General features: G+C 46.1%; 1 protein-coding gene across 1 annotated transcript in view; it reads right to left on the bottom strand.

Annotated features, from left to right (window-relative positions):
* The window catches only part of LOC119465257 (uncharacterized), a 149,797-nt gene that overhangs the window by 17,766 nt on the left and 105,262 nt on the right, over positions 1-26,769 (bottom strand). Inside the window, exons 4-7 of the mRNA XM_037726054.2 lie at positions 23,135-23,276; positions 16,738-17,035; positions 15,562-15,886; positions 2,269-2,367 (exon numbers count right to left, since the gene is read on the bottom strand). Of these exons, the coding sequence (XP_037581982.1) occupies positions 2,269-2,367; positions 15,562-15,886; positions 16,738-17,035; positions 23,135-23,276 (864 nt within the window). The remainder of the gene's footprint in view (positions 1-2,268; positions 2,368-15,561; positions 15,887-16,737; positions 17,036-23,134; positions 23,277-26,769) is intronic.

Genomic DNA, 26,769 nt, shown 5'->3' with positions numbered 1-26,769 from the left:
GGAGCACTACAAAAGCAATCACAGGCAGTCTTTGAAGGTTGCTTCCACTGATGAGCAGATGAAAAGTACCATATTGGTGGCAATTCAGAGTGTTTGCCTAGGCCCTGCGAAAGCACTCTGCACAACTCATAATTATGAATCTCTCATGTTCTCACCGCAGATGTGACTGTTCTACAAGGTGTACTTTGTGACAGGCATTTTCCGAGGGTTCTATTATGGAGGCAGCAGATGTTGCAGAGATTTCTGTGTATTTGGAAAACATGGGTTGCATGTGTGTGGTAACCAAATGAACTTGCTTTTTGCACAGAGGCATACAGGAGGGGCAACTGCTAGAAGGCCTACAATGCTAGATTCCTTCAAATAATGAAATACTTGTGGTCCCTGACCAAGTCAAGGTGAAGAACCATACCAGACATTTTGGAGCCAGTACATGCTCCTTGTTCACACTAATTAGTTCACACTAGTTAGCGTGAAGAAGGAACCCATATGGGCTCCGAAAGGTCTGTCTTTTCACCTTGACTTGGTTATCAGTGACCGCAACTATATCATCAGCATGTTACCCGACCAGATAAATTTTTGTCAAGCTCTGCACTACATCTCTTCTTATAGTACTAGTAACCCCTCCCACAATGCGTGTCACAAACAGTTCAGTATGACAGATGAGGGAAATAAAAAAGAGAACATGACAAGAAAGGACCTGCCCACTTTAGTAAAATAGCGAAAAAAAGTAAAGCTCATTCTCTCAGAGTAAGCATGGCTGTTTTGTTCTCTAGAATAGACATGACAGCATGTTCACAATACATGAACATCAACCAACTAGCCTGAATCATCATGTTGCTGCAAGACATAAGAAAACATTGGTGGATATTTTTCTCAAGCTCAACGCATGGCCTCGACAAATGTGTAAGACTCAAAAGAATAAACTTATCATGTTTGCTAAGACATAATGTAAACTGTTAAAAATAATAATAATAACAAAGTTCTCAATGCATTCTACCAACAGCAGAGCTGCTTCACTGCAGACTACGTTACACAGAAAGAGCGCTTCACTGCGTAAAGGCTTACTATGCGGCAAAGCCAATGTTACAGTCGAAGGAGGCAGCCATTGAATGACTTACAACCTGAAATCACCCTTCTATTCATCATCATCATCATCATCAGCCTATATTTATGTCCACTGCAGGACGAAGGCCTCTCCCTGCTATCTCCAATTGCCCCTGTCTTGCGCTAGTGTATTCCAACTTGCGCCTGCGAATTTCCTAACCTCATCATCCCACCTGACTTTCTGCCATCCTCGACTGCGCTTCCTTTCTCTTGGTATCCATTCTGTAACCCTAATGGTCCACCGGTTATCCATCCTACGCATTACATGGCCTGCCCAGCTCCATTTCTTCCGCTTAATGTCTATCTATTACCCATCTATTACACAACCTTTAAGGTATGCACTGGAAATATTAACGCTACATGGCCAACGTCACAGGCAATGAGTAAGTTGGCAGCAGATTTTTTTTATCAGCCTTACACCGATGCACATGCTCCTATCAAAGAGGAGCAAGAGTTGCAAGTGTTGAAAACATTTTCAAGAAAAACTTAAAAAGCACAGCAACAAAACGATCAACCAACAGGATTGCCAGTCTATCCTTATCCATCACTAATAATGTTGACACTTCTCCAGCAACATGGTTCAGTTTACCTGAACAGAGATAAATCATACCAGGTAGCAAATTTGAACTTTCCTCTCGTGCATCATGCAAGAAACAATGTGGCCCTTGCTTAGAAAAAAAAAGACAAACGCTGTACTTTGTTGGTCACTGAATCCAAAAAGCTTAAGCAGTGTCTGAAAACTTTTTTTACCATCTCAAACCTTCACAGTGGTTCATGAGTAACGCCGCAGTGGGGAGCTGTGGCTTTACTGTGACCCACCTAATGTTCTTTAGCGTGCACCAAAAGCACTGGTGTGAGTGAATTCACAGTTTCGATCAATGTCGTCTAGGTCAAATCATGCTTGTAGGTCTTTTACGAGTCACTCATTCCAGGTTTGGCACTTAAGAACAACACGAAGGAAAACCAATGTTTATGTATGCATTCTGTTTAACGAGCAGTTTCGTTTCAGCACATTTTGTATGCATTCATATAGAACGAAGGACTGCAACTTATTTCCTACAAACGCAGTCAATTACTTTCACACAACATCTGTCAAATCCTTTTGCTCTTACAGTTATGTGACATGACATACATGGTTGCATGTTCTACTTGTAAAGTACTCACCCTGACAAAGTAGATGCGACCCCCGATGCAGTACCGGCCCTCTGAGATGCGCTTGATTTGGGTCTCGCTTTGGCACACACGACTGGCTATCTTGCGGACCTGTAATAGGCCAAGCGAAAGAGGAGAATGAACATGTCTGTCATATGAAATCTATTACACTGCAAGCTGTGAGTGCTGGAATTCAAGAGACAGTGTTGTGAGTTTTATCTGTGCTACTACTCTATATATGTCGGCACATAGGAAAGCTTTGTCTATGGTTTAGGGCATGGCTTTTCATCTAACACAGTATAGAAATTCATACAAGACAAAGGATTCATAAGATGGAGACGATGTGATTAACAACGGGTCAAGAAAGGAAGCCTCTAACCAGACCCAACGTTTTGACTAACAGAGCTTGTGTTTGTCAGAACACTGACAGCAACGAGTGTAGTTGTTTCTGTAACGAAGAAAGTGCCATGACAAAGAGAAGTGCCTGCATCGAAACAAAGGGTCCAGCCTGAAGCTTCTCTTGTTCACTCACTGTTAATCATCACCACATATAGGTCGAAACAACCAACTTGTGTTGATTCATGGGGAAACACCTCTATAACTTACCTTGATCCTGTATTCTGTCTGCAAAAATGCACATTAAGAATTATCACTTCTTCTAGGTGTACACAATCCAGTACATACTTGTATAGCTCATTGCATGTGTTGCCAGTGCATGCATTGTATGAATTGTAGGTCATTCATAGTGTTATCGAAACTAATGATCCATTTCCAATTCATCATCACCATCAGCCTATTCAAGTCCACTGCAAGACGAAGGCCTCTCCCTGTGATCTCCACTTACCCCTGTCTTGCGCTAGATGATTCCAACTAGCGCCTGCAAATTTCCTAACTTCATCACCCCATCTAGTTGTCTGCCGTTCTCGACTCCCTACACATTACATGACCTGCCCAGCTCCATTTCTTCCGCATAATGTCAACTAGAATATCGGCTATCCCTGTTTGTTATCTGATCCATACCGCTCTCTTCCTGTCTCTTAACGTTAGACCCAACATTTTCCGATTCCATTGCTCTTTGTGTGGTCCTTAACTTGTTCTCGAGCTTCTTCGTTAACTGCCAAGTTTCTGCCCCATATGTTAGCACCGGTAGAATGCAATGATTGTACACTTTTCTTTTCAATGACAGTGGTAAGCTCCCATTCATGATTTGGCCATGCCTGCCGTATGCACTCCAACCCAATTTTATTCTCCAGTTAATTTCTTTCTCGAGATCAGGGCCCCCCGTGAGTAATTGACCTAGATAAACATACTCCTTTACAGACTCTAGAGTCTAGAGCTTGACTGGCAATCCTGAATTCTTGGTCCCTTGCGAGGCTATTGAACATTATTGTTGTCTTCTGCATATTAATCTTCAAACCCACTCTTACACTTTCTCGGTTAAGGTCCTCAATCATTTGCTGTAAATCGCCCCCATTATTGCTGAATAGGACAATGTCATCTGCCAATTGGAGATTGCTGAGGTATTCGCCATTGATCCTCACTCCTAAGCCTTCCCAGTCTAAGAGCTTGAATACTTCCTAAGCATGCAGTGAATAGCATTGGAGAGATTGCGTCTCCTTGTCTGACCCCTTTCTTGATAAGTATCTTTCTACTTTTCTTGTGGAGAACCAAAGTTGCTGTCCAATCCTTCTAGATATTTGCAGAGATATTCACGTATGCCTCCTGTAATCCTTGATTACGCAATGGCTCGATGACTGCTGGTATCTTGACTGAATCAAATGATTTTTCATAATCTATGAAAGCCATATAAAGAGATTGATTGTACTCCGAAGATTTCTCTATTACCTGATTTATGACATGGATATGATCCCATCGTAAAATATCCCTTCCAGAAGCCAGCCTGTTCTCTTGGTTGGCTGAAGTCCTTCGAATTACCTTGTTTAAAATCCTGTTACGAAATACAACTGCAACTAATCAGTGTTTTAATCTGCCTCCATGTCATAATCTGTACGGGAAAAGGCTCGTGGAATTTAACGGTGCACTAATTTGGAATTCTCTGCCAATACACATAAAAGAAGCCCGTAACTTCAGGTCTGCTGTGAGAAAATACTTTTTTGAAAAATACTGTCAGTAAAAAAACACTTCTTTTTATTTACATTCCTGCCTAAGTTGTGCATGTCAATTGCTTAAGTTGTGCTTGTCAATTTCATTGTTATGTATTATGTCTGTTTTGTTTGCTTGCGTGCGTGAAGGATAAAACACTGAGTTTATATTTACCTTTGTGTATGAGTTATGTATGTTAATACTACTTTATATATTATGTCCGCTGTTTCAGTTTGCTTGCGTGCTGCGTTTTTTACCCTAAGTTGACTATGGATCCGGGACTAGCCAATGGCTATGGGTCCAGCAATGTTTTCATATTTTGTAAAATATGTTGTAAATAAAGAATGAATGAATGAATGAACTTAATTTCTAAGTGTCTATTTAGAAGCAGTATTTAACATATACACACAGGTATAACTCAGTGTTGGAATCTAAATGATGCGAGCCTTGTTTGAGTTAGCAAGGTAGCAGCTGCCGCGGATGACACGAGCACAGCCTCACACCTGTTGCTCTTAGCTCTCTGGGTTACAAGGCAGATGGCCATGCATGATGGTTGTAAAGGGAAGGATACTGATAAAGGGTGTATAGATGGAGATGTAAGATGCATATTGGAATACATTTAGTGCTTCATACCTCTCGCGTCACAGCTGCACATTTATTCTGGGGGATTGTCCATAACTGGGCATATACCCAGTGATCTAAGTTGTCTACTAGGCCAGACAGCAGCAAACCGCAAGTTGTCTATTTGGACACATTCCCAGTGCCTCAAGTAGTGTATATAATATTCAGAAATCTACATGGCAAGGAAGCAAAGATAAACACCAAATATCGAGGAAGAGGTGAAGAAACTTTAAAATGACTGAAATTTCCCCGACTATTCCCAATTTTCCCGAGCTATTTGAGCAAAATTTCTGTGACGGAAAAGTGGCCAACTCCAAGAGGCCATTCCTGCTGCATTCTGAGAGCAGGAGATTTTTTGGGGCACTAGTAGCACTTGAAGCTCAAGAAGTTAACGAACAAGATTATGCAAAACTGACTAGCCCCTGCAATTTAACATCTTACCAAACTGAAAGTAAGCAGAAGCATGCAGCACTGGGGGTTAATTCAATAAGATTTCTGATGGTAAAATAGCACAGAAAACAAAGACGAACAGTGGCAGAACACACTTTCAGAACTGTCAACTTGTTTGCATAAATGACTACATATCTGTGTCACAGTACATCATAACTACCCTGAACAAAACAAATGCTTTTGCTTACTACTTCAAGCATGTCCTTACTTATCATAATGAACTGTTTATGACAAATACTTTAAGAGATATGACACACATGAACTCCAGCGAGTAAAACACTGTCCAGGGAAAGCTTGTGGGACAAACTGCAGATTCATCACTGCGCAACTGATACAGGTGAATTCGTTATTTCCGTACAGTAGCTTAGAGCGCTGCACGGGCTCGGGCTTACCCGAAAGCCCGGGCCCGGCCCGGCCCGTTAGAGGAGTTTTTTCACGGGCTCGGGCCGGGCTCGGGCACGGCGTGTGCTTTTTGACCCGGGCCCGGGCCGGGCTCGGGTTTTTTGACGCGGGCCCGGGCCGGGCTTTCTGCAAGTTGTTCTCGGGCTTCTCAACTCTGAAAAACATGTATTTTTTGGTCTTGGGCCGGGTTCGGGCCGGGATCGAGTCGGGCTCGGGCCGGGCTCGGGCTTTAGGTAAAGGGGTGGCGGGCCGGGCCGGGCGGGTAACGTAGATGATTTCCGGGCCCGGGCCGGGCCCGGGTCTCGCCATAAAAGTTTTGATCGGGCTCGGGCGGGCCGCCCAATGTAAAAACGGGCCCGGGCCGGGCCCGGGCCGCAAAAATCGGCCCGTGCAGTGCTCTACAGTAGCTCACTGCCTATCAGCGAGCAAGCAAAAGCAACAGTGACAGGCTGAGGCCTTGGGGATAGACAAATAGGGAACTTAGGGTGCGCCAGGAAGCAGTGGTGCCCCGTTCCCCAGCGAGAGACATCAGTGCCGAATAACCTCGGTGCATTACGTAGGCGCATTACGTAAGCGCAGTGCTGGGGGTTGTTGAGGTGAGCACCACTAGTATAGGAGCGCATCGGCGCGGAGGCCCAGGGTGGCTGGGGAAAGGCGCGGTCGCGACGCTCTCCCCCTCGCTTCCCTCCTTCCCGCACTCCCCAAGGTCACTCATCCTCCCGACTGTCTGGCGTCATCGATCGCTGCTGCTCCGGCGCAGCTGCATCCGCCAAAAGGATCCCCGCCTTTGTTTCTTCCTTTTGCACAGAGATGGCGACACCGTGCTGCGCTCGCGCCGCCATTCCCGAGCAACGGCAGGCGGGCCGTCGCCATAATACAGCTCGCTATAGCCATAACAGCTGACTGAGCCAATGCCACGGGAATGGTTCCCATTCCTCATTAAGCATCGCACCTCATTTTCACTCCCTATTTGCGCCGTCTTTCGCTCAGCTACGCAGGAAACGCAACGATCTGTCTACGGCGACATTTTTGCACACTAGACATTTCTACCACACTGCTCAGCATCGCTCGCGCAGCGCGAAGTGAAACTTGGCCAGTTTCGATATGGTGCAGGTTTTGAATCTGGGTTTACCACAAACCGAAATGCTTTATTTGTTTCTTTTCGTACGGTCGGCATATGGTGCGGCAGAGTTACGTCGAGGTTTATATAGCATACTTCAGTGCTTTTACGAACAACAACATGCGTTATTGCGCTCCTGTCGCATACTGTGTACTTGCTGCACTCTCCGTAAAACGGCGTCAATCAAGAGCAACGATCTAAAATAATGCGACGGCAGTGGATTAGTTGAAACGTTTCAGACGTAGAACACATCGGCGCAGAACGGCTGACCCATTTCTTGAAAAAGCGCCAGTGGTTTCCCAACGTATAGCGCAGCAAGAAAAGCTAAGTTAAAGAACGAATGGATCGACTAACATTAGGGAAATATTTAGGCAACGGAACTGACAAACAGTCTGTTTATAACCATTCATTATGAGGACGTTAGCGCCAGACAAAACGAGAATCAGGAAGGAAGCAGTTAGGTGAGCAAGGACCCATGTTGTTCCATTTAGTAATTGAATAATGAGTAATAATTAGTTTCCTGTGTGGAGCAAAACGGTCTTCTCCTGACTCCTGACTCTTCAGGCGAGATAAAACTATTTTAACTACACGAACAAAAAGAAACAAAAAAAAAGACCCATTGAGGAGCCAACAAAAAAGTAGCTGCAAATTAACATTGCGTCACAGTTCGAAAATATTCGATTCGATTCACTTCTGGCACTATTTGATTCGTATCCGATTCGGTCTCAAAAATCACTATTCGCGCACCCTTACATAATCGTCAACGTGTCGCAATTTAGCAGTTTTCCTTCTGCGAGAGCATCAATGTGACACGAAACTTTTCCAAACGCACTGTAGTTGAACAAGGCGCCACAAGATGTAGCTGTCTGCCTTGCTACTGCACTCCACGGCTCCGGTAATCCGGTAACGCGTAAACGGCAAGAAGTTTACGGACACGTTAAAAAGAGAGAGATGCATTTATTAGCACAGCTAAGCTGTGAGGTGGGCCTAGAACTTCTGACCTGCTTATTCAGCATTCGAGAATTCTGCCTCCCCCAATGCTTGAACTCGAATAACAAAGACTCTATAGCCCTTGCTGTTCGAGTTCACTCCCCACTATACCTTCACCTCCGTCATCAACACATTTTTCTCTCTCTTTTTACAGACGAGCTAAGCTCCATATTGTTTAAAAGGAAGAAAACTGGAGCCGCGGCATTTCTAACTTCATGGTACCGAAAGGTAGCGTGCCAACAAGGACCCAAGCAGGGGAAAAAAAAAAAAAAAGAAAACTGAGCCTTAGATGCCAAAACCACGATCTGATTATATGACGCACGCCGTAGTGGAAGACTGAGAATAAGTTTTAACCACCTGAGCTTCTTCAACGTGCACATAAATCTAAGCACACGGCCGTTTTTGCATTTCGCCCCCCTTCGAAATGCGGCCACCACGACAGGGATCGACCCCGCGACCTCGAGCTAAGCGGACCAACGCCATAGCCCCTGGACAACCGCGGCGGGTGACAAGTAGGAACTAAGCGGGCATTTTGTTTTGTTCTCACTTGCATCAGCGTTAGCACGCTAACCTTTCAGTGACATGAATCCCTACCAACTCGCTCAACTAACTGCCATTCCAAAGATTCCTAACTGTCTCATCTACCGGTGGACTCGTGAACTGTCCCGCGGAAAAGGAGAGGAGGAAAGAGAAAACGACTACACTAAAGTGTGAGAAAGAGGAATACAGTCGAGGCCGGATATATCGACCCACATATAACGAATTACTGCGTATAACGAACGACAGTAAGATCCCCTTGAAAAAAAATTTGTAGAAAATGTTTATCTTATATATCGAACTTTTTTTTGATCCCCTTCACATTCATTATATCCGAGTTCGACTGTACACGCTCGGGGCTTCGCAATCAAATCAGCAAGCGTCATGCCTCCCCGCTCCTGTAACACAAAGTCGTTCGACTGTAAACGCTCGGGGCTTCGCAATCAAATCAGCAAGCGTCATGCCTCCCCGCTCCTGTAACACAAAGTCCCGGCGCCGTATTGGACGGCGTCCGGATTTATTTACGTCATGGCTTGTCGGACCAGGAATTACGTTGAACCTCGGATCTCTTTGACCGAGCGTAATTTGCATTCTTGGGTCACCGTCGCGTGGCTACGACCGCCAGGCGGCCTCCGTGCGTTGATTTTTTTTTTTCTCTCGCACCACCTATGAGTCACGATCACACTGCAGCAGACACGCCGACGCCTCAGGCGGCACGCGCTAATTAATGTCGTTTCTGTTTTATTCTCGCTGGCCACGGGATGCTGGACCCTATGACGCAGAGGGCGGCTACCGGGGCAGCGTTTAAAATGTCTCCGCGCAGAAGCGGGGCTTACCGGCAAACTATAAAGGCCGATCTACGCGGCTGAAATCATGGGGTATACCTGCGGTTTTGAAGAAAACTCTTGCTCGCGTAGCGGCTTAAGGACGCTAATTGAACGGTGGCTGTGAAACGAAGTGACGCTAGAACACACCAGCACAGTCTACCCTTTCTGTCGGTGATCAGCGTAATTAGCTGTAAATGTCTGTTCAAAAGAGAACCACGAGGGCCCACTCCCGCATTAATTGTTTTCTTTGCACTTTTACATCGCTGTTTCGATGCGGGTGGGCCACTATTCCGGGTGCACCAGTGAACTCGCTGCCCCTTATTGTTTTCTTTCTTCTTTTCACAGGTATACGAATTTATAAAAGAACAGTTATATATATATATATATATATATATATATATACAATTTTTGTATATGCATTCTCATGTGTATTTTACCTATTGTTTAAGTTACCCTTGATTGTAGTCTCCCCCCTTACACAATGCCTCTAGGGGCCTGTAAGGTATTTTTAAATAAATAAATAAATATATATATAAAAGATGCAGGTGAAGCCCGAACAATGTTTTCTTTTCAAACAGCTACTCTAGAACAAAGTTCATAGGAGTTCAGAAATTGAGGTCCTCACACTGAACTTAAACAACACATTTTAAAAAGATGGCGACGTGTCATCCCTGTGCGCTAGAAGCAAATACATGCCACACAGGACCTTGACAATTGAAACAAGAAAGTACTGCAAAACAAAAAAGAAAGAAAACCGTATACGTATAAGCATCAAATAATACAGTGGAAGGCGACGAAAGAGAGGAATTCCTAGCCCAGAGGGCGCGCCCATTCCTTTAACTACGAGCATTTGCATCTCCTTTTATCTCGGACCGCAGGAAAGGCACGCGAATAGGCGACCGGAAGCGGACACATCCGGAAGGGAGGGGGGGGGGGGGGGGGCAAGGAATACTGTGTAACAGCGCGGGAGAGTTCGGCGATTATCATTCGCAAAGGCAATGCGAAATGCACCGCCAGTTTTCCGGCGAAGTCTGAGAAAGCTTGCGCACACTTTCCCGATTAGTTCGGTGCACTCGTGTTCGTTCCCAATGTAAGCCGATGACAAAGAGTTCTAGCTAGTCCGTATAAGTACTACTCTTCATAGATAGTTCTAGCAGAGCGTTGTCGTATACCGTGAGCGTTACCGTACATTTGCGGCTGCGCATGCGCGGAGCTTAGCGGACTCCGCCATAAGTTTACCGGAACGCTCAGCAGGAATACCCTGACGAGTGTCTCAGTTCAGGAATCGCCAGCCGTTTGTGCGCAGGCGCGAGTACGAGAGGGTGCGAGAGAGAAAAACCTGGCGGAATTTGCTCCTTGTATGTCTGCCTTTGCCTATAGGTACTACAGAGAAGTTTCTTTGTTCGCTTTGTACGCGTTTGTCCCTAGGCGTATATACCCTGTTGTGCAAGAAAATGGCGGCATTCAGGCTGCCCGCTTCGGCCCTAATTCACTCGTGATACTTGGGTCTCCTTAGTGACAGCACGAAATAACTGGTAAAATCGGCCCTCGCTAAGTCTCAACTCACGTTCGAGGACCGAGTATAAACGCTCTTTTGTCGCTGTCACACTGAGATAGGTTCTTTGTTTTGACGCTGCTAGGCTAGGTAACGCATACGAGATAGGGCAGATCAGACAGAGTGCTATATTACGATATTATAGCGCGTAAGCAGCTCACAAGGCTAAGTGACTACGGGTCGCTACCTCGATTTAAAGGGGATTCCGTTAGAAGTGATCGTCATCATCTCAAGACAAACAACGCGCTGTTTGCCTACAGTGCGCGATTTATGTCCTATTGGGTGACCCAGCTTTACCGGTGCTGCACACAACTGTTGATGCCGGAGTGCGCGCCGCAGACATCGGGGCCGAAAGGCGCGACGGAATAAAGTAAAATGCATCACACCCACCGACGGGCGCTTCCAAGGTCGGTCTCTACACACGGCTGCAAAACATTCAACCACAAAAAAAAAAAAAGAAAAAAAAAAAACTGCGTCCGACGCCCAGGCAGTACAGACCAACGAGCTTCGAACGATCAAGACGCGTTTTCTTCGGAGAATGCGCGCGCACGATTCCATCCAATCGGTGGAAACCGTTGTAATCCTGCAGAGGGAACTATGGTTGAACATAAAGACCAAAGAAACATAGAAAAAAAAAACAAAAGATAGAAAATAGAAGTAGTCTAGGGACGGGGGCAAGCGCACACGGGTGATTCACTCCGGGCCTAGTAATTCCACTTTCCCAGCCGCGTTCGATCGTCGCGTCATCCTCTTTGTGAGCCACGGGGCGATGAGAGCGCTTTTTTACTTTTATCTCTGATTCGTTCTCTTGTCTATTTTGCACTGTATTTAATCCAGTATCCGCCGGTTATGAATGATCCAAATCAGAGACCCGTGTACACAATGTATAGAGTGTTTATCGGACAGAAAAAGGGCAGAATTTGGTTGAACGTGGTGGCGATTTGGGCATGTTGGTAATGCAGTATGAATGGTAAAACAGGTAAAAAAAAAAGAAAAAAAAGGAAATCTAAGGAAAAGGGACAATCGCTGAACTTCCCGACTGACATTGCACACATGCGCGCAGAATTCATGCGCAAATGAACGAGAGACATGTGCAAACAGTTAAACCTAAAAAAGAAAGAAAACTAGACAGGCAAGGAACAAAAAAAAAAAAAAAAACACAAAAGAACAAGAAGCAACAAGAGCAAAACTTAAAATCAGAACAGGCACAAACAAATGGGCAATCGCGAAGCGCCGAAACCAACACAGTGCATTAAAAAAAAAAAGAGAGAGAGAGAAAATAAGAAAGAGTGAAAGAAATAACATCTTTTTTTTTTCTTTTTTTGAGCCGGCCATCGGCGTCGTGGACCGACAAACTACTAAGTGGTTCATTTCAGAAAGGAAAGGTTGGCGCTATCTTCTGCAGCCCATGAGGGAGCACGGCTCAACGCCAACCGACAAAGAGCCGCGCTCACTTTTTGACGACCTTCTCACCGGAAAGCTCCGGTGATTGTCTCCGCCACGCATGAGACTATTTAAGACCGTGAAGGGTTAGTTAAGACCTGTTAGATCACAGAATTGAGAGACTCTCAGAGACACTTATGGTGTAAATAGCCTGTAAGCATTTTTTTTTCGTCATCGTGGTGCCCGCTTGCTTCATCGTCTCGTTCATCTTGCGGTGAAGTCCACATCACATGATCGAAACCAATGTCAAGCAAAACGTGTGGCGTTATTCCCTTTGAGCTTAAAAGCATGAGGCCGACTAAGGCACGAGGTAGTAGGAGAAAACGACCAGGCGGTTAAGTTGTTTTAGTGGAAGGTGACGCAGTGCCGCGAATAACCAAGAAGGACGGTGTTCGGCGGAACGCTTGCGCGACACGAAAATTTAGTGGGTCCTAAAGAGTATATCACGTCCGTACACGCAATACCAGAACGCTGGACACGTGGAAGGCTGCAAGAGCACTGACAGCGACATCTTGTGAAATCCTGATGAACCGCAACGCGTGAGAAATATTTTTGCGTTACGTAGTTTCGTGTGCAGCCGTTGAGTAAGCCGGTCATACGACCAGTAGCTTCGCCTTTTTTTGGAAAATACTGTTCGCGCGCACATAGTCGAGAGCAAATAAAAGGCGAACGGGAAATCATAAAGCAGAACGCCTTTTACGCGCAATAATTCAAAAGCACAATTTCGCATCGCTATATGTTTCGTAGATGGTGTAGGCCTCCAAGCAAACGTGAAATCACAAATCATGCCTGCGTCGCAAGAAATGGCCAAAACGGAAGCGAAGGAATACGCTCTGGTTAGCCGCCCATTTGTCCGTGAAGTAAACGCCGACTACTAAAATCCTTCCGCGGTACCTCGCCTGGTTCCTACTCTACAGTAAGCGACTCGCTTTACCCACGAGACAAGAATGACTCGAAAACGTCACCGCGTGCTGAAAAGAGAAGAAAGAAAAAAGAAAGCACAGTTGTCGACCGACAAGTCCTCATCTGCTTGCGAATGCAACTCGGAGTGCTTCGAGTCAAGGGGTCATCATTCGCACACTGAAGACTGCGCTGTCTTATCCACTGATCTAAACATAGTACAGGTCAGTGGTCTCATCTTTCATACGCTGCGCAATGACCCCTGAGATAACCTGGAGGCCCTCATTAATGCGGTGAAAACTTACTCGGTGTATATCTAAGAAAAAGAAAGAAAATAAAGAAAGAACTGGTGTACCCGAGGCAAACACGTAAGATAGGTACGGCGCCAAAAAAAAAAAAAAAAAAAAAGACGAAAATAAGGAAAAGGAAACGAGAGAGAGAGAGAGAGAAAAAAAAAAAGAAACAGGGCAATGCAGATCTGTTTCCGGGTTTGCGATGGCGTTTCCTGCAGTCGAATCCTGCCTGTTTCTACGACGTGGTAGTACAAGAAGGTAGAAAAGACTCGCGGCAGCACCATAGGAAGATAACACAGGCTCAGAGACACTGAGCCATGGCTGCGCTTACTATAGCGTGACGCTGCGTGCCCGTCTCGCACACAGCAGGTGCAAATACTATCGCCTACACTGTCGAAGTTTTGTCGGAGCGTTTAGTCCTTCAAAAGCATCCAGCTCTAGTGTGAAAGCGCAAGCCAGCGCAAGTCGCAGCCATGGCGGCGGCGACTTGCGCCTCCGAGATCATGGAAACCACGACTTCATACTTGAAAACAATGGCGCCTCGTGCGGCCTACTGTCGGCTTGAACGAAATTAATGAAGTACTGGCATAACGTTTGCTACGCTAAATGAATGTGCTTAGACTCCAACAGCCCAGGGGGATAATATTGACGAGCTTCAGAGTGAAGTAATTAAGCTATTGGAATACTTGCTTCTACAAGCCAGTTTCGGTTTCGGCATCCAGGAGGGGAAAATAATTCGAAGGTATAACGTGCCAGTATTACGTGCGGGATCTGATTACGAGGCACGCCGTCCTGGGGGACCACATGGGGGTCTTTAACGGGCACCTAAATCTAGCTTGCACGGCCGTTTTTTTTTTCTCTTTTTTTAAGCTTTGTTTTTGTATTTCACCACCAACGAAATGCGGTGACCTACCCAGGAGGAGTATGCATCACGACGTCACGACACTATGGCTTGCTCCGTTCCTTCAGCCATCGAGTCTACCACACGTGAGCGCAGCCAGAAGAAACGACCGCAGCACCCACGTCTTGAGTTTTCTTTTCTTTTCCTTTTCATGAGCAACGCCATCATGCCTTTGCTATATACATGCTGTTCTTGGCGCAAAGTTCGGAGCATGAAGCAACGAAACAGGAAAGACGCAGAGAATCACGTGTTCTACGACACGCATGATCTGCACTGCGCGTGCGTGGAAATCTTCGTTTTGTATCTCGGTCCTCCATTAAACAGTCGGTAGTTGGCACTCCTCGGCATCTTTCCTGTTCCCTTGCTCACCCTCTGTACTTCGCGCCAAGAACAACATGCATAGCCCAAGACCAACTCGCCATGTAGCAAGACCAAGCTACCTGGCCAAGTTCTTTTGGTCGACGTACCTTATTGGTGCATGATGTCAGCTTATATTTCTCCGTTCCGTGACGTCGCAGTAACGTCGATGACACCAGCACCGGCATTTGGAGACCAACTTTAGCATCAAATTAAACCATCTGATAAGTGTAATCTTTTTTTTCAAGTGCGCGAGACGCCCGCAGTAGTGACTCTACAACTTCGATAGTACCGTGACTCAGTTCTCAGAGCTTTCTCCTGTTAATATTTACTAAAACGTGACATTCACGTTTGATTCGAGCATGAGACCAAAACTGGAATAGGTGAGTTCCGAATTCGCCCCCTCAATGTCGAGGGTCGTCCTTTTGCAGTATTGCGGTCGCCGGATCAAGTTCCCGCACGAGCCCGTCCATTGTGGCTAGGATGCAATATATATATATATATATATATATATATATATATATATATATATATAAAGCATAAATCACCTTCCTGTATCACCATAAAAGTCTGGTGAGGAAAGAAAGAAGCGCATCGCATTTTGGCTTTCCAGGAGTCTTAAAAAAGGGGTGTCCGTTACCATAGAGCTCGGTATTGCTCTTTTCATTTCTGGTCACGAAACATTGCACGCGCATGACGATCGAGGGCACTTCATAATCACGTGAATACGGCAAGTGTCCGTACTCCTTTCAATCTAAACACTAATCGCTAATTAAAGACCAGACAGCGTGTTCTTCGGCACCCACCTTCCGGTCCAGGTCCGAGGGGGCCTTCTTCTTGCTCTCGGGCTTCTTGGGGGCCTTGACTGGCTCGGGAGGCTGCGGCGGGGGCGGGCTCGGCGTAGACGAGGTGCCGTTGAGCGAGGAGCCGTCCAGGGAGTCCTCGGCACCGCCCTCGTGAGGCAGGCCCGAGTCCCGGCCGTCGTCGTCGTCGTCCTCCTCCAGGCCGTTCTTAGTGCGCGAAGCACCGTTGATGGGCACGCCGTCGACCACGTCCGCGATGGCGCCCGGAAGCTGGGGCTCCAGGGAGGTCTCCACGGCGCTGTCCGTGCCGCCGTTTGTCGTCGCAGACCTTAGAGCGAGCGAGCTAGAGGTCATTTCTTACAGCGCTATGCGAGGAAGAACAGTTGACAGTCCCTTAAGTATCCTCACGTGATTTGAAGGCGAAAGCATGAGGACTTGTCAAAGTTTTCACCTTAAATTAAAACTCGAAACTTTAATACGCCTTGCTCCAATTTGAACCAACCTTAATCCACCCAAACCCACCTTAATCCACCGAAACTGCGTACAGTGTTGCATAGGTGTGGAAGTGACCTCAACTGCAACGAGGTTCGAGTTGTGCGGGAGTCATCATGCGCAAGTGTGCATACAATCTGAGGACGACTTAACCCTTTCAGATGTCACTTCATGCCGTTCATTGAAAGCTTTCTTTCATCACATTTCTTGCATCTTCAGAATCTAGAAAGTGTACAGAAAAGATTAAGAATTTTGAATTGTTTAGTGAGTTTTGTCGAGTTTACAAAATGTGGACTCCACGCAAAAACTCACTAGAGGTACATTAAATATGAGAATATAAACTATTTAGTGTTTTGAAAACCTCGAAAAGCACTTATCCAGGCACTTGAAAAAACAATGCCTGGACGCATGACATTGCGAAAAACTATGAAAAAAAAATGTGAATCCGCTACATACAACATAACTGACACCGAGCAAAAACACCTCAAGCGTCTTTTCAAGATCAAATATATCATTACTTTCATCGGCTGCTTTTGCTGTTGATGCACTACCTTGCGGTACCCAATTGTGTACGCAGCATCTGAAAGGCTTAAGCCTCGAGTGCCCGATAGCTCGCTGGTTCAAGTCCCACGCGAACAGAGGGTTACGCGACAGGACTTTCAAGACATCGTGCTGAGCTATCGTTACCCGTGCTGGTCGCCGGTGCTCGAGGCGACGTCGTCGTCCGACAGGCACGAGTGGGCCCGGGACAGTGCCGGAGACGAGCAGGCCGAGGACGACTCCTCTTCGTCGCCCACGACGATGATGGCCTCGGCGCCTAGGGCTTCTTCCGGCGCGTCTTCCTCCTGCTGCAGCAGCTGCTGCTCCTGTTCCTCGATCTCCTTCTCCAGTTGGACCAGGCCGGGAGGCTCGACGCCGAACCGCGACGCGATTCGGCCGAGCTCCAGCAGGCACAGCACCACGGACCGCGGCTGGTTGTGAAGCACTGGCCGGTGGTCACGATCACGCACGCACAGAGAACGAGAGAAACAAACGAACACTCGCGTTGAATAAAGACAGGTCGCGAATGTACCGTAACGTACCTAATCACGTAACGTAACGTTTGACGTGATGTCATCACGCGACGTCCCCACTTGGTCACGTGGGTTTTGGAACCATTGGATATCAACGCCGGATTTTGCGCTTCATGGGCGATAGAATGATTTCGCATTTACAAAGGATGCCCCCCTCAGCAGTTATAGTGGCGGTTTTCCACTGTTTCGCTGGAGGTCCACTTTCGCGAGGCGGGGATGGTGATTTTTTTTTCCTTCTTTTTCCTTCCTCATTCAACGATTATCCCGGTGAATGTCGAAACACGCGTTGAGAAGGGGAATTTGTGCGTGTGACCGTGACTCTCTGGCGGGAGCGGGCTTCCACGATGGGGATGGCGCGAGGCGTTCGGTTTGAAATTTCAGCTGTTTTCGCCCGGCGCGTGGCGCCGCAATACTTTGCAGACACGATCGTCAGCCCGTCATGCATTCACAACGCTTGTTTGTTTAAACTGGCTAAACCTGGTGAGGGGGCTTTTAAAGGCCAACTACAACAACGTTTTAGGCCACGTAAAAAAGTATAAACACGGGGAATGGGGGAGATGCAAATTCAAGACGATGAGCAAAATGAGAACAAGATGAAAGCAGAAGTCAACGTTTCGACAAGTAGAATCGTCTTTTTTTTAAGGCGACATAAGCTCTCATATGTCGCCTTGGGCACAAGTCGCCTTGAAAAAAAAAAAAAAAGACAAGTAAATTTGTGGAAACGTTGGCTCCTGCTTTTATCTTGTTCTCATTTTGCTTATCGTATAACAAAGTGTATAGTGATAAAGCGACCTCCGCGCAAAATTTTGGGATTGAAACACGAGTAGATACGCCAGGAATGGTTCGCAAAAGTTGACGTTTATGATACAGATATTGGAAGGAGAGAGAGAGAGAGAAAAAAAAAAGGCTGCTATTCCTACTCGCCGGAAGTGACAGCATGACCTCCGAGATCGGGCCGTGGCGCGCGCTGGGACGTTCTGGGACTTACGTCATATCCGCTAACCAGGAGGTGTACACGTCCGTCTGTTTAGATTCTATTAAAGGACAACTAATAAACAAAATAGACCGTTACGAACCCTGCAGCTTTGCCAAGATTGATTACGTAGTATACTATGTTAATCACTTTTGGCCAATTTATCCTAAGCGATTTTTTTTCCAGTTGGCGTACACTACACAAAACACCAAATCAATCTGTTTTAACTGAAGTATTCTTTCAAAACCACATTTTAGTTCTTTTGGCGGAAATAGGTTGATTAATTAAAAAAAGTAAAGAAAAGGCAAAAGAAAATGAAGCCCGAATTTCTAATTTCTGATTTTTGCTCCAAAATCCCAGCGCTGGTACGCAAGTGTGGCGCCATGGCTTAGAAATATATTTAGAAGCATATGGGTTGTTTCGGCGACGGAAACGTTATTAAACTTGATAGATTGAGTTTTTGTTCCTTTGTCTTAGTAAAAAAAAGGACCACATTTTCATTCTGAAGGCAACTCTAGCTACGCCGTGAAAATAGATGACGTTACGACAAGTTGGTGAGGAAACTTTAAGGTCGTTCTGCAACCCGCCTTTTGTTTCCGTATGTTTTCTCTTTTGTGCCTGCTCTCACAGTAAGCATTACATTCTTTTTTTTTTTGCATTACAAAAGCCTAATTTACTAACAGAGCTAAACGTAATTTACTCTGCGGCGATACTTAAGAAAACTTTCCAACCTTAGCCAAAGTAATATATATATATATATATATATATATATATAAAAGGATTCTAAGAAATGAAAGGTTGCTGAGCGAATCGTAATTATCTAAAACTTGAGGTCGACACATGAACCGAGGCCGATAGAGAGATGAAGGGAAGAAGACATAAAGGGATCGTAATTGGAAAGGAAAATAAAATGAAAAGTTAAAAAAAGATATATAACAAGATATACACAAAGGCGCAAATATGACGAGGCCTTGAACAGTGCGCAAGCGAAGCACTTTCATGCCTCCCTGACAGCGAGCTCAAGTGTGTTAACAAAGTTGTAAAATAAAGCGCCACCTCAGTACAAGGAATGTTCGCCGTCAAATAAGTCTTCAAAGTTTTTTGCCGCTTGACGAAAATGTACTTAGAAAAAAAAAAAAAACCACTATGTTGAGGCACTCATTTACAGGCCGTGGGATGTAGGTACTGTCGGTAAAAAAAGAAAGAAAGAAAAAAATGAAAACCCATTTCCTCTCTTTTTCGCCTTTAACAACGTGTCGTCGATCGTCGGGGAAAGAAAAACAGAAATGCAACGGAACACAAAAAAGTAAGGCTGGAGGAACCAGCTTGAGAACACTGCCAAAAAGGCGTTGTCAACTTGTCAGCACGCCACAGCGTACCGCCAGGCGTATTCGTCAAGAAACACCTCGTTTTACGCGCTTGTCTTAAGACAGAGTGGAAGCTCTTAAAAAAAATAAAAATAAAGGGAGGGTCATCTGTCACACCTGAGCCGGGCGAAGTAGACAAATTGTCCCTAATGACGTTGGTGCGCCCGAAAAGAAATGTCCGGCAGGTAACCAACGAATAAACAAAAGAGCTGTTAAGCTGGAACCCGAATCCGGAGAGATGCTAATCTTAGCGCCCGAATTCACTTCCACGTTCTCGGCTGTGCTCGCAAAGTGTCACTTTAGGCCCGGGGTTCGCTGGCGTTTCACCCGCCGAGGTACAGTAGATAACCGCGCTAATTTAGGCTGCTTAAACCAGCTTTCTGCCCTTTGTCATTTATTTGAGTACGGTCCAGGGAAAACAGGTCACTAAGAGGACGGCTACGCAAGCAACGAAAGTTAACTCCGACGACAAATAATTAATATAACTTCGAAAAAATAGAAAGCGAGGTGGGGGGGGGGGGGGGGAGAAGGCAGGCAAAATAATAGTTGTACTCGGGGACACAAGCTCATTGGCTACAATTCGCAAATTGTTATACGTGTCGTGAAGTAATTTACTAAGAAGTTAATTAGTAAATTTTTGATAATAATTTGAATATGCGTTTCAATTTCTCGTGCTACTAATATCCGCTTCATCGAATAACCCAACTCAACGGTAAGAATTATGCTACCTGCCACAGGCGATTTCTAAAAATCCCGTAAAGCTTAATTTTGAACACCCGGTATGTTGCAGGCACTGCATACACTATTTGTCCTGCTCACTCAAAGGCTGTTTAAGGACGCTTCGTGGTTCGACTCGAGCTCATAAGAAGTGAGCTAAAGTCTTGGAGTGATCACATTACTGGCTGGTCAAATCCCAGTTAGTTTTGCTAAGGTAATGAATTACCTTTGCTTGAAAAAAGCGAGCATTTTAGGGGCGAAGCTCCTTATAGCGGCACCCGTTCCGTCCCCGTCGTCGTAGTAGTAGTGTGTAACCAGTAGTGTGTAACCAGTCTGAGAAAAATGAGAAAAAAAATTCCGAAAGTTGTGTCCGTAGCGCGGAATCGAACCAGGGACCCCTCGCTTCCGAGAGCGCGGCGTTAGCCCACTACGCCAAGAAGCGGACATGGACACACGCACCACGATGGCAATAAATACCCAACCAACGCCTCCTAAATAGACTTTTTAGGAGGCGTTGACCCAACATTAACGAAAGGCCGCGTTTCTAGCGCGTTTCTAACGCGTTTGTGCTAGCGCGTTACGGCCCGTGTAAGAAGCTGGTGTAAGACGCTGTGGCCTCTCCGCCTTACCTTCAACGCGTTTCGAACGCGCTGCCCAAAGCGGTGGCAAGTCAAGTTCAAGTCGAGGAGCGTTTATGAATACGGGGGGTATACTCTCTCAGCAGTCATGTGATGGCGTCGGCAAACGCGGTGCACGTTCCGGCATGTGTAAATGGCCGCGTAAGACGCTGTGGCCGCTCCCCCTTACTAGAGAGTACTGCACGTTTCTAACGCGTTTGTGCTAGCGTCCCCTTAAGCGGGAGATCCGATGATTCCCTCCGGAGCTTCGCCCACTCATCATCATTCACCCCGTGGATATGCTGTGATTTTTTTGAGTGATCGCGAAGCAGTAATTTGACGGCAGAACTACGCGCTGACTTCGCGATAAAATTCCAATAGTTCATCGAAACAGCGCAGTTTACAACGTCTACGATTACCGTGACACCAATGGTGAAGCCAAAATCGATTACTTATTTCACTCCGCGGAAAAGTACGCGCGCAATACATGGACACAACTAGAGCAAGAAGGTCAGTCAAACTCATTTATGTGACTTCACTTTTCATTATGTGCGCTAGACTTGTTTGTATGAGTTGATTTTAATTTGGAGTGTGTCTTTATGTAAGTTTCCTGCTTCTATGGTTTTCATTGCATGCATTTCTATGTAAACAAAAGAGTATGCGACGCTCATTAAAAGCGCGAACATCTTCAAAACATCATATATTAAAAAAAAAAAAGGAGGGCAAAGAAAAAAAAATGTCACAGTTTCGCCCTAAGGGCGAAGCAATGAATGCGATAGCAACACAGCAATGTCATACGAAGTAAGGTGAGCGGCTTTGGTAGCAATATGAATTGTAGTAAACATGAGCTGATTAAGTAAGCAGGTGTGCTGCGGCGTAAGTAGACCGACATGAAGAGAGACTCGATAACCACGAGAAGGCGCGTGTGAAACGGTGGTGTTGATGAGAAGCGCTTCCCGTGGGCAGCGCGTGCGAAGGGACACATCTGTAGCGCTGCACTGCCGATCCGGGCAGCATTGCATGTGTAGCGTGCGTTGGAAAATGTGGCCCGACTATTACTAACTGAATGAACAAGCGTGTTGTGAGCGCGCACAAACATGAATAGATCACACTGAATGACTGCAGACAACGACCTGTCAAAACTCTGGCAGCAAGCGGATACGCCGCAGAGGCGAAGGTACGTGCGGTCTATCGCTTCAACGGAAACTGAGCGGCGAATGCACTTAAAGGTCAGAGCCGTGTGGAGATAAGAGACGGTGCGAGCGAGCGACGAGCGCGGTTGTTGGCAGAGAAGCGCCCCCCCCCCCCCTTCCTCCCTCCGGCGCTGGCTTCCTGCTTCCATGCTTGCGCGTGGGAGATTGAGTGCGTTCGCTCTCCGTGATAGCGCGCGTCTCCGCACGCTTCCTCTCGGGCATACGGCGCGCGGCGAAGATTTTATCTATAGGGAACCTCACGGCGACGGCGACGACGACGCCGACGGCAGAAATCCGGTTCAAGTGTCCATATAATTGCTATCGCAATAAAATAATACGCCGACTATCACGCTAGCGGCGAAAAAGAAGGAAGGCACGTCTTGTCAGACTCGTCACGCTTCTCCTGAACCGTTATCTGTCGCGCGTGGCCGCAAGTGTCCATAATCGACGGGTTGGCGCTGCCTTCCCTTGAGCATGCGTCGATAAGTTTGTGTGTCTTCCTTCTTTTCCTCCTGCCGCGGTGACCACCATTTTGGCATGTCTTTCTTTAGAGCGCAACTCTTGGGCGCCCGTTACTGCATTGAGCGTTGGCGTCCCTCGGCGTAACCAAGCGAACGAGCACATGGAAGGATGAAAGAGCGAACGCGGAGGAAGCCACCTTGAAGCCACCACCAGATGGAGCTCACGTACGCGCATCCGCGGCGGCGCCGGCCGTGCGGGGAAAATAAAGGAACAACAAGAAATCTCACCTTCGCGCATAGCGTTCGCCGCATGCGTTTCCCGGTAACGATTACGGTTACATAAGCTATATATAGATTACGGTTGCGGTTGACCGGTCTATATATAGCGCCGGGCGCCGCGGCTCCGCCGGTCGGTTCGGTGATCGATGCGATGCCTCAATATTTCGCGAAATGAAAACACCTATAGAGCTGCGCTCAAACTTTGCATTAGGGAGTATCGTAATCATCCGTGAATTTTTTTTCATCTCAGCGTTTGCCGCGCACGAATTCAACATCTCCAGCATTGCTTGAAATCACCGACGGAAGGTCACAGTTACGGAACGTATACCTTGCCTGATTGTCGCGCATCTTTCCTTATTTCGGGAAGCGACGAAGGGAATTAAAAAGGGAACACGCGAGCTCACCCAGTCCGTCCGACTCGAACATGACGGACTCGTTGACGCCGAACTTGCGGCACCATCGCAGGAAGTTGTCGACGTTGTCTCGCGCGAAGAAGGTGCCGGACTTCGCATTCTCCCAGCACTTGAACTCGAAGCTGGGTACCACCTGCGCCAACGAAAGGGAAAGAGAAGTAAGGTCAATGCAATATATGACAACACAAATTGAATTCAATTGATTTATTGATTTCTTTCTGTACATCAACCTGAAATCGAAGCAAAATGCTATACAGCCGACGGAGGCTTTTGCTCCGAGATACAGTTCAGCACGCAGACACTAATAGAAGTAGGCAAACATAGATTGCTTAACATCAGGTGATCATTTAACAATCTAAATTGCCTCTATAGATATAGAAAAACAAAGAAAAAGAAATATTATCACAGAGCAAAGAAAAGAAGTAAATCTGCATACATATACTGTGACAAGCAGCAAGAAAAAGAAACAATGTGCGCTCATAAATAAAATAAAACACTCAGTGAACATCGAGCACGATGAGAAGTCGACACACAGTGGAGGTTTTAATCAACATTAGAACTTATAACACACGAGACTGCGAATGACGGCATTACGGTGAAATTAACCTTCACCATCGGGGGTTTTCGGCAGGAGAAACTGGGCTGAAATATATGTGCTTCGGGAAACGGCTGGCAAATGATTTGAATATTATTTATCGGGCACAGCACACAATGAAAACGTGTAAAAATGCATTTGGAATCTTAGATCGAGGCTAGGCGGGATTCAAAACAAAATGTTTTAAAGATACGAAGCAAAATTATCGGTATAAAGCTAGATTTACGTGACGCATTGCGAAGAATACAACACGAAAGATCTTCGCAATGCAGAACGCTTAGTAGGGTATTACACAAATATGGAACGTTTGCAAGTAAATAGCGCGTATGTCACGAAGAGCCTGTGGTGAATGCAACCTTAAACGGAGGAAAGATCATGATATTATAGAGCTCCAGCAATGTCGGAAAAACGACCAAGACAGGCCAACGTACTGGTCGCCATCTTATTCTGTATGGCCGCTTCGCCGCACATCGCTTCAGGGACATCAACTGTACGCTATTGCTTCAAATTCACTGGGGTTTTACGTGCCAAAACGACGACATGATTATGAGACATGCCGTAGTGAGGGACTCGGGAAATTTTGACCACCTGGGGTTCTTTAACGTGCCCCCAATGCATGAGAGACGGGCGTTTTTGCATTTCGCCCACATCAAAATGCGGTGGCCGCGGCGGGGATTTGATCACGCGACAAACACCATAGCCGCTGAGATAACACGGCGGATACTATTTCAGAAATTGCGCCACATTATAACTTCTAAAGGCACGTCGGCACTTTTTACCTTCAATAACGACACAATATCTAGCGCAGCTTGAATTTAACGTCCGGCATCAATAAATCAATCATTTTATTTCAGCATCAATGAAAATCTATGACACTTGGTGGGCACAGACAAAAAGCCATTAATCAGGCTTGACAGGGTCTGTACCCTCGGGCTTGGCAAACAAGGTACATGATTTTAGAGTACAGAAGTACAAACGAACCAATCTGGATAATATACTGAAGATAGTTGTTTTCACTCAACGGTCGTAAATGCGCTAGTTAGGTCGGAAATGCTAAAGGCACATCAATTGGATCATAATTTACAGAAGCGAACAATCGATAATCGCCGGTCCCAAGTGTCATCTTATAGTACACATAACCCGACGCACAGCGCTGAACTTGTGCATACAGTCCCTGTAACGAAAAAAAAATCACGAACACCCAATGTTGCACGGCTCTTGCCGTTACTAGGCAATGAACGCCGCTAATTAATAAAATGTGAGAAATGCCATTTTATGAAAGCTATACAGTCGAACCCGGATATATCGAATCTGACGGGGATCACAACAAAAAGTTCGATATATAGGTAATTCGATATATAAAATAAAAAGTTTATACAAAAAACTTTCAAGGGGGTTTTACTGCTTTTTCGTTATACGCAATAATACGTTATATAGGGGTTCGATATATCCGGGTTCGACTGTACTACATTTACGTAAGAGTGTACGCTCGTTTAGGTGAGAGAAACAGCTAGGTGAGAAGGCGTGTGGGGATCGCGAGAACGAACGCACGTACTCGCAACCAAACGATAAAAAAGAAAAGAGCGAGACGGTACAGCAGATGCTCCCAGGAAAAGGAGCGCCCAGGAATAGCGAGAAGCGAAACTAGGAGCAAGAAACGCCGGCAACCGCGCGCTATGCCCAGATCCGTTATATTTAGCTCCGCATGCGACAGCAAGCGCTGAAAGCGAAGACGTAACACGCTGTCCCTGCAGCTAAAAACAAAAAAAAAAAAACAAGAAAATGAAAGAAAAGAACCAGAAAGCAGCGCAAGCGCAACGCGCAGACGTCGTACAGACAGCGACGAGAGAGGAAGCCCCGGGACGAAGCCCACGCGAGATATAGAAGAAAAGCATCGGCCTTGCGGTTAGGCACGAAGCAAAAGTGGCGGCGATCAGATGACGCTACGGCGCGACGCTTATTATGGAGACACGCGTCTTCGGCCTTGCGTTCCACGGCCTTGAGCCCTGCTTACCGAGTCGGTGAGGTCTAAGAGGGGCCCACGCGCAGGGTGCAAGCTGCGGCTATACGTCGAGGGTTGGTTACAATTTGGGAGCTACCAAAGCCAACCGCGGAAGGAGCGATGTCGTTTAGTTGGAAACGCTTCACCGCTGCTCAGTAGTATAATAGCGGAAACGTGAGAGAAAGGTAAAAAAAAAAAAAACTTTTGCCCTTCCACTCAGTGAAGAAGGACGACCAGCGAAGCTGTTATGTGTTCTTCTGAAGCGACGAAATTATATATAAGTACGACTATATATATATATATATATATATATATACAATTAGAGGATCAAGACATAGACACCTTAATCAACCTTAATCCTCCTTCATCCACCTTTGTCGACTTTATTCCACCTTATTCAACCCTAATCCTCCTAATTCACCTTAATTCTCCTTAATCCACCTTAGTCGACCTTAATGCATGCACTCTAATCAACCTTAATCAACCCTAATCGTCCTTAAACAACCTTAATCCACCCTAATACACCTTAAGCCTCCTTCATACACCTAATTGGTGGATTGGTGGGTAGACTGACGTAATGGTCATCCATCACTGGTTTTGACACTTATGTTAAGGAACCTACATACATAGGCTACTGTAGAGTCAACTTTGTCGACGCGACTTTTTTCTACACACCCTGTCAAAGCACGCACTTTTGGTCAGAATCTAGCCAACAACTGCGCTAAGCGAGGTCTAGCACAAACGAGAAGAGGAACCGAGTGGCTCGATCTTTTTTTTTGTTGTTGTTGTTGTTGTTGTTAAACGCCACCACACGAAGCGAACAGACGATGAAGACAAGGAACGCATAGGGGAGATTACCCGTGGTCTTAATAATTGAATTGCAGAAATGATAAGGTAAATCGAAATGAAAATAAAAACAACTCGCCGCCGATGGGTGACGGTCTTGTACAATATCCAGATCCCACGCCCAGATGTTCAGAAGTAATGAAGAAGAGCATCTTAGAACGGGCTATAAAGAAATGTGCACCA

Source organism: Dermacentor silvarum, chromosome 9, assembly GCF_013339745.2.
Source record: "Dermacentor silvarum isolate Dsil-2018 chromosome 9, BIME_Dsil_1.4, whole genome shotgun sequence".
NCBI classification, from domain to species: Eukaryota; Metazoa; Arthropoda; class Arachnida; order Ixodida; family Ixodidae; genus Dermacentor; species Dermacentor silvarum.
This window is presented reverse-complemented; position numbering and strand designations above follow the sequence as displayed.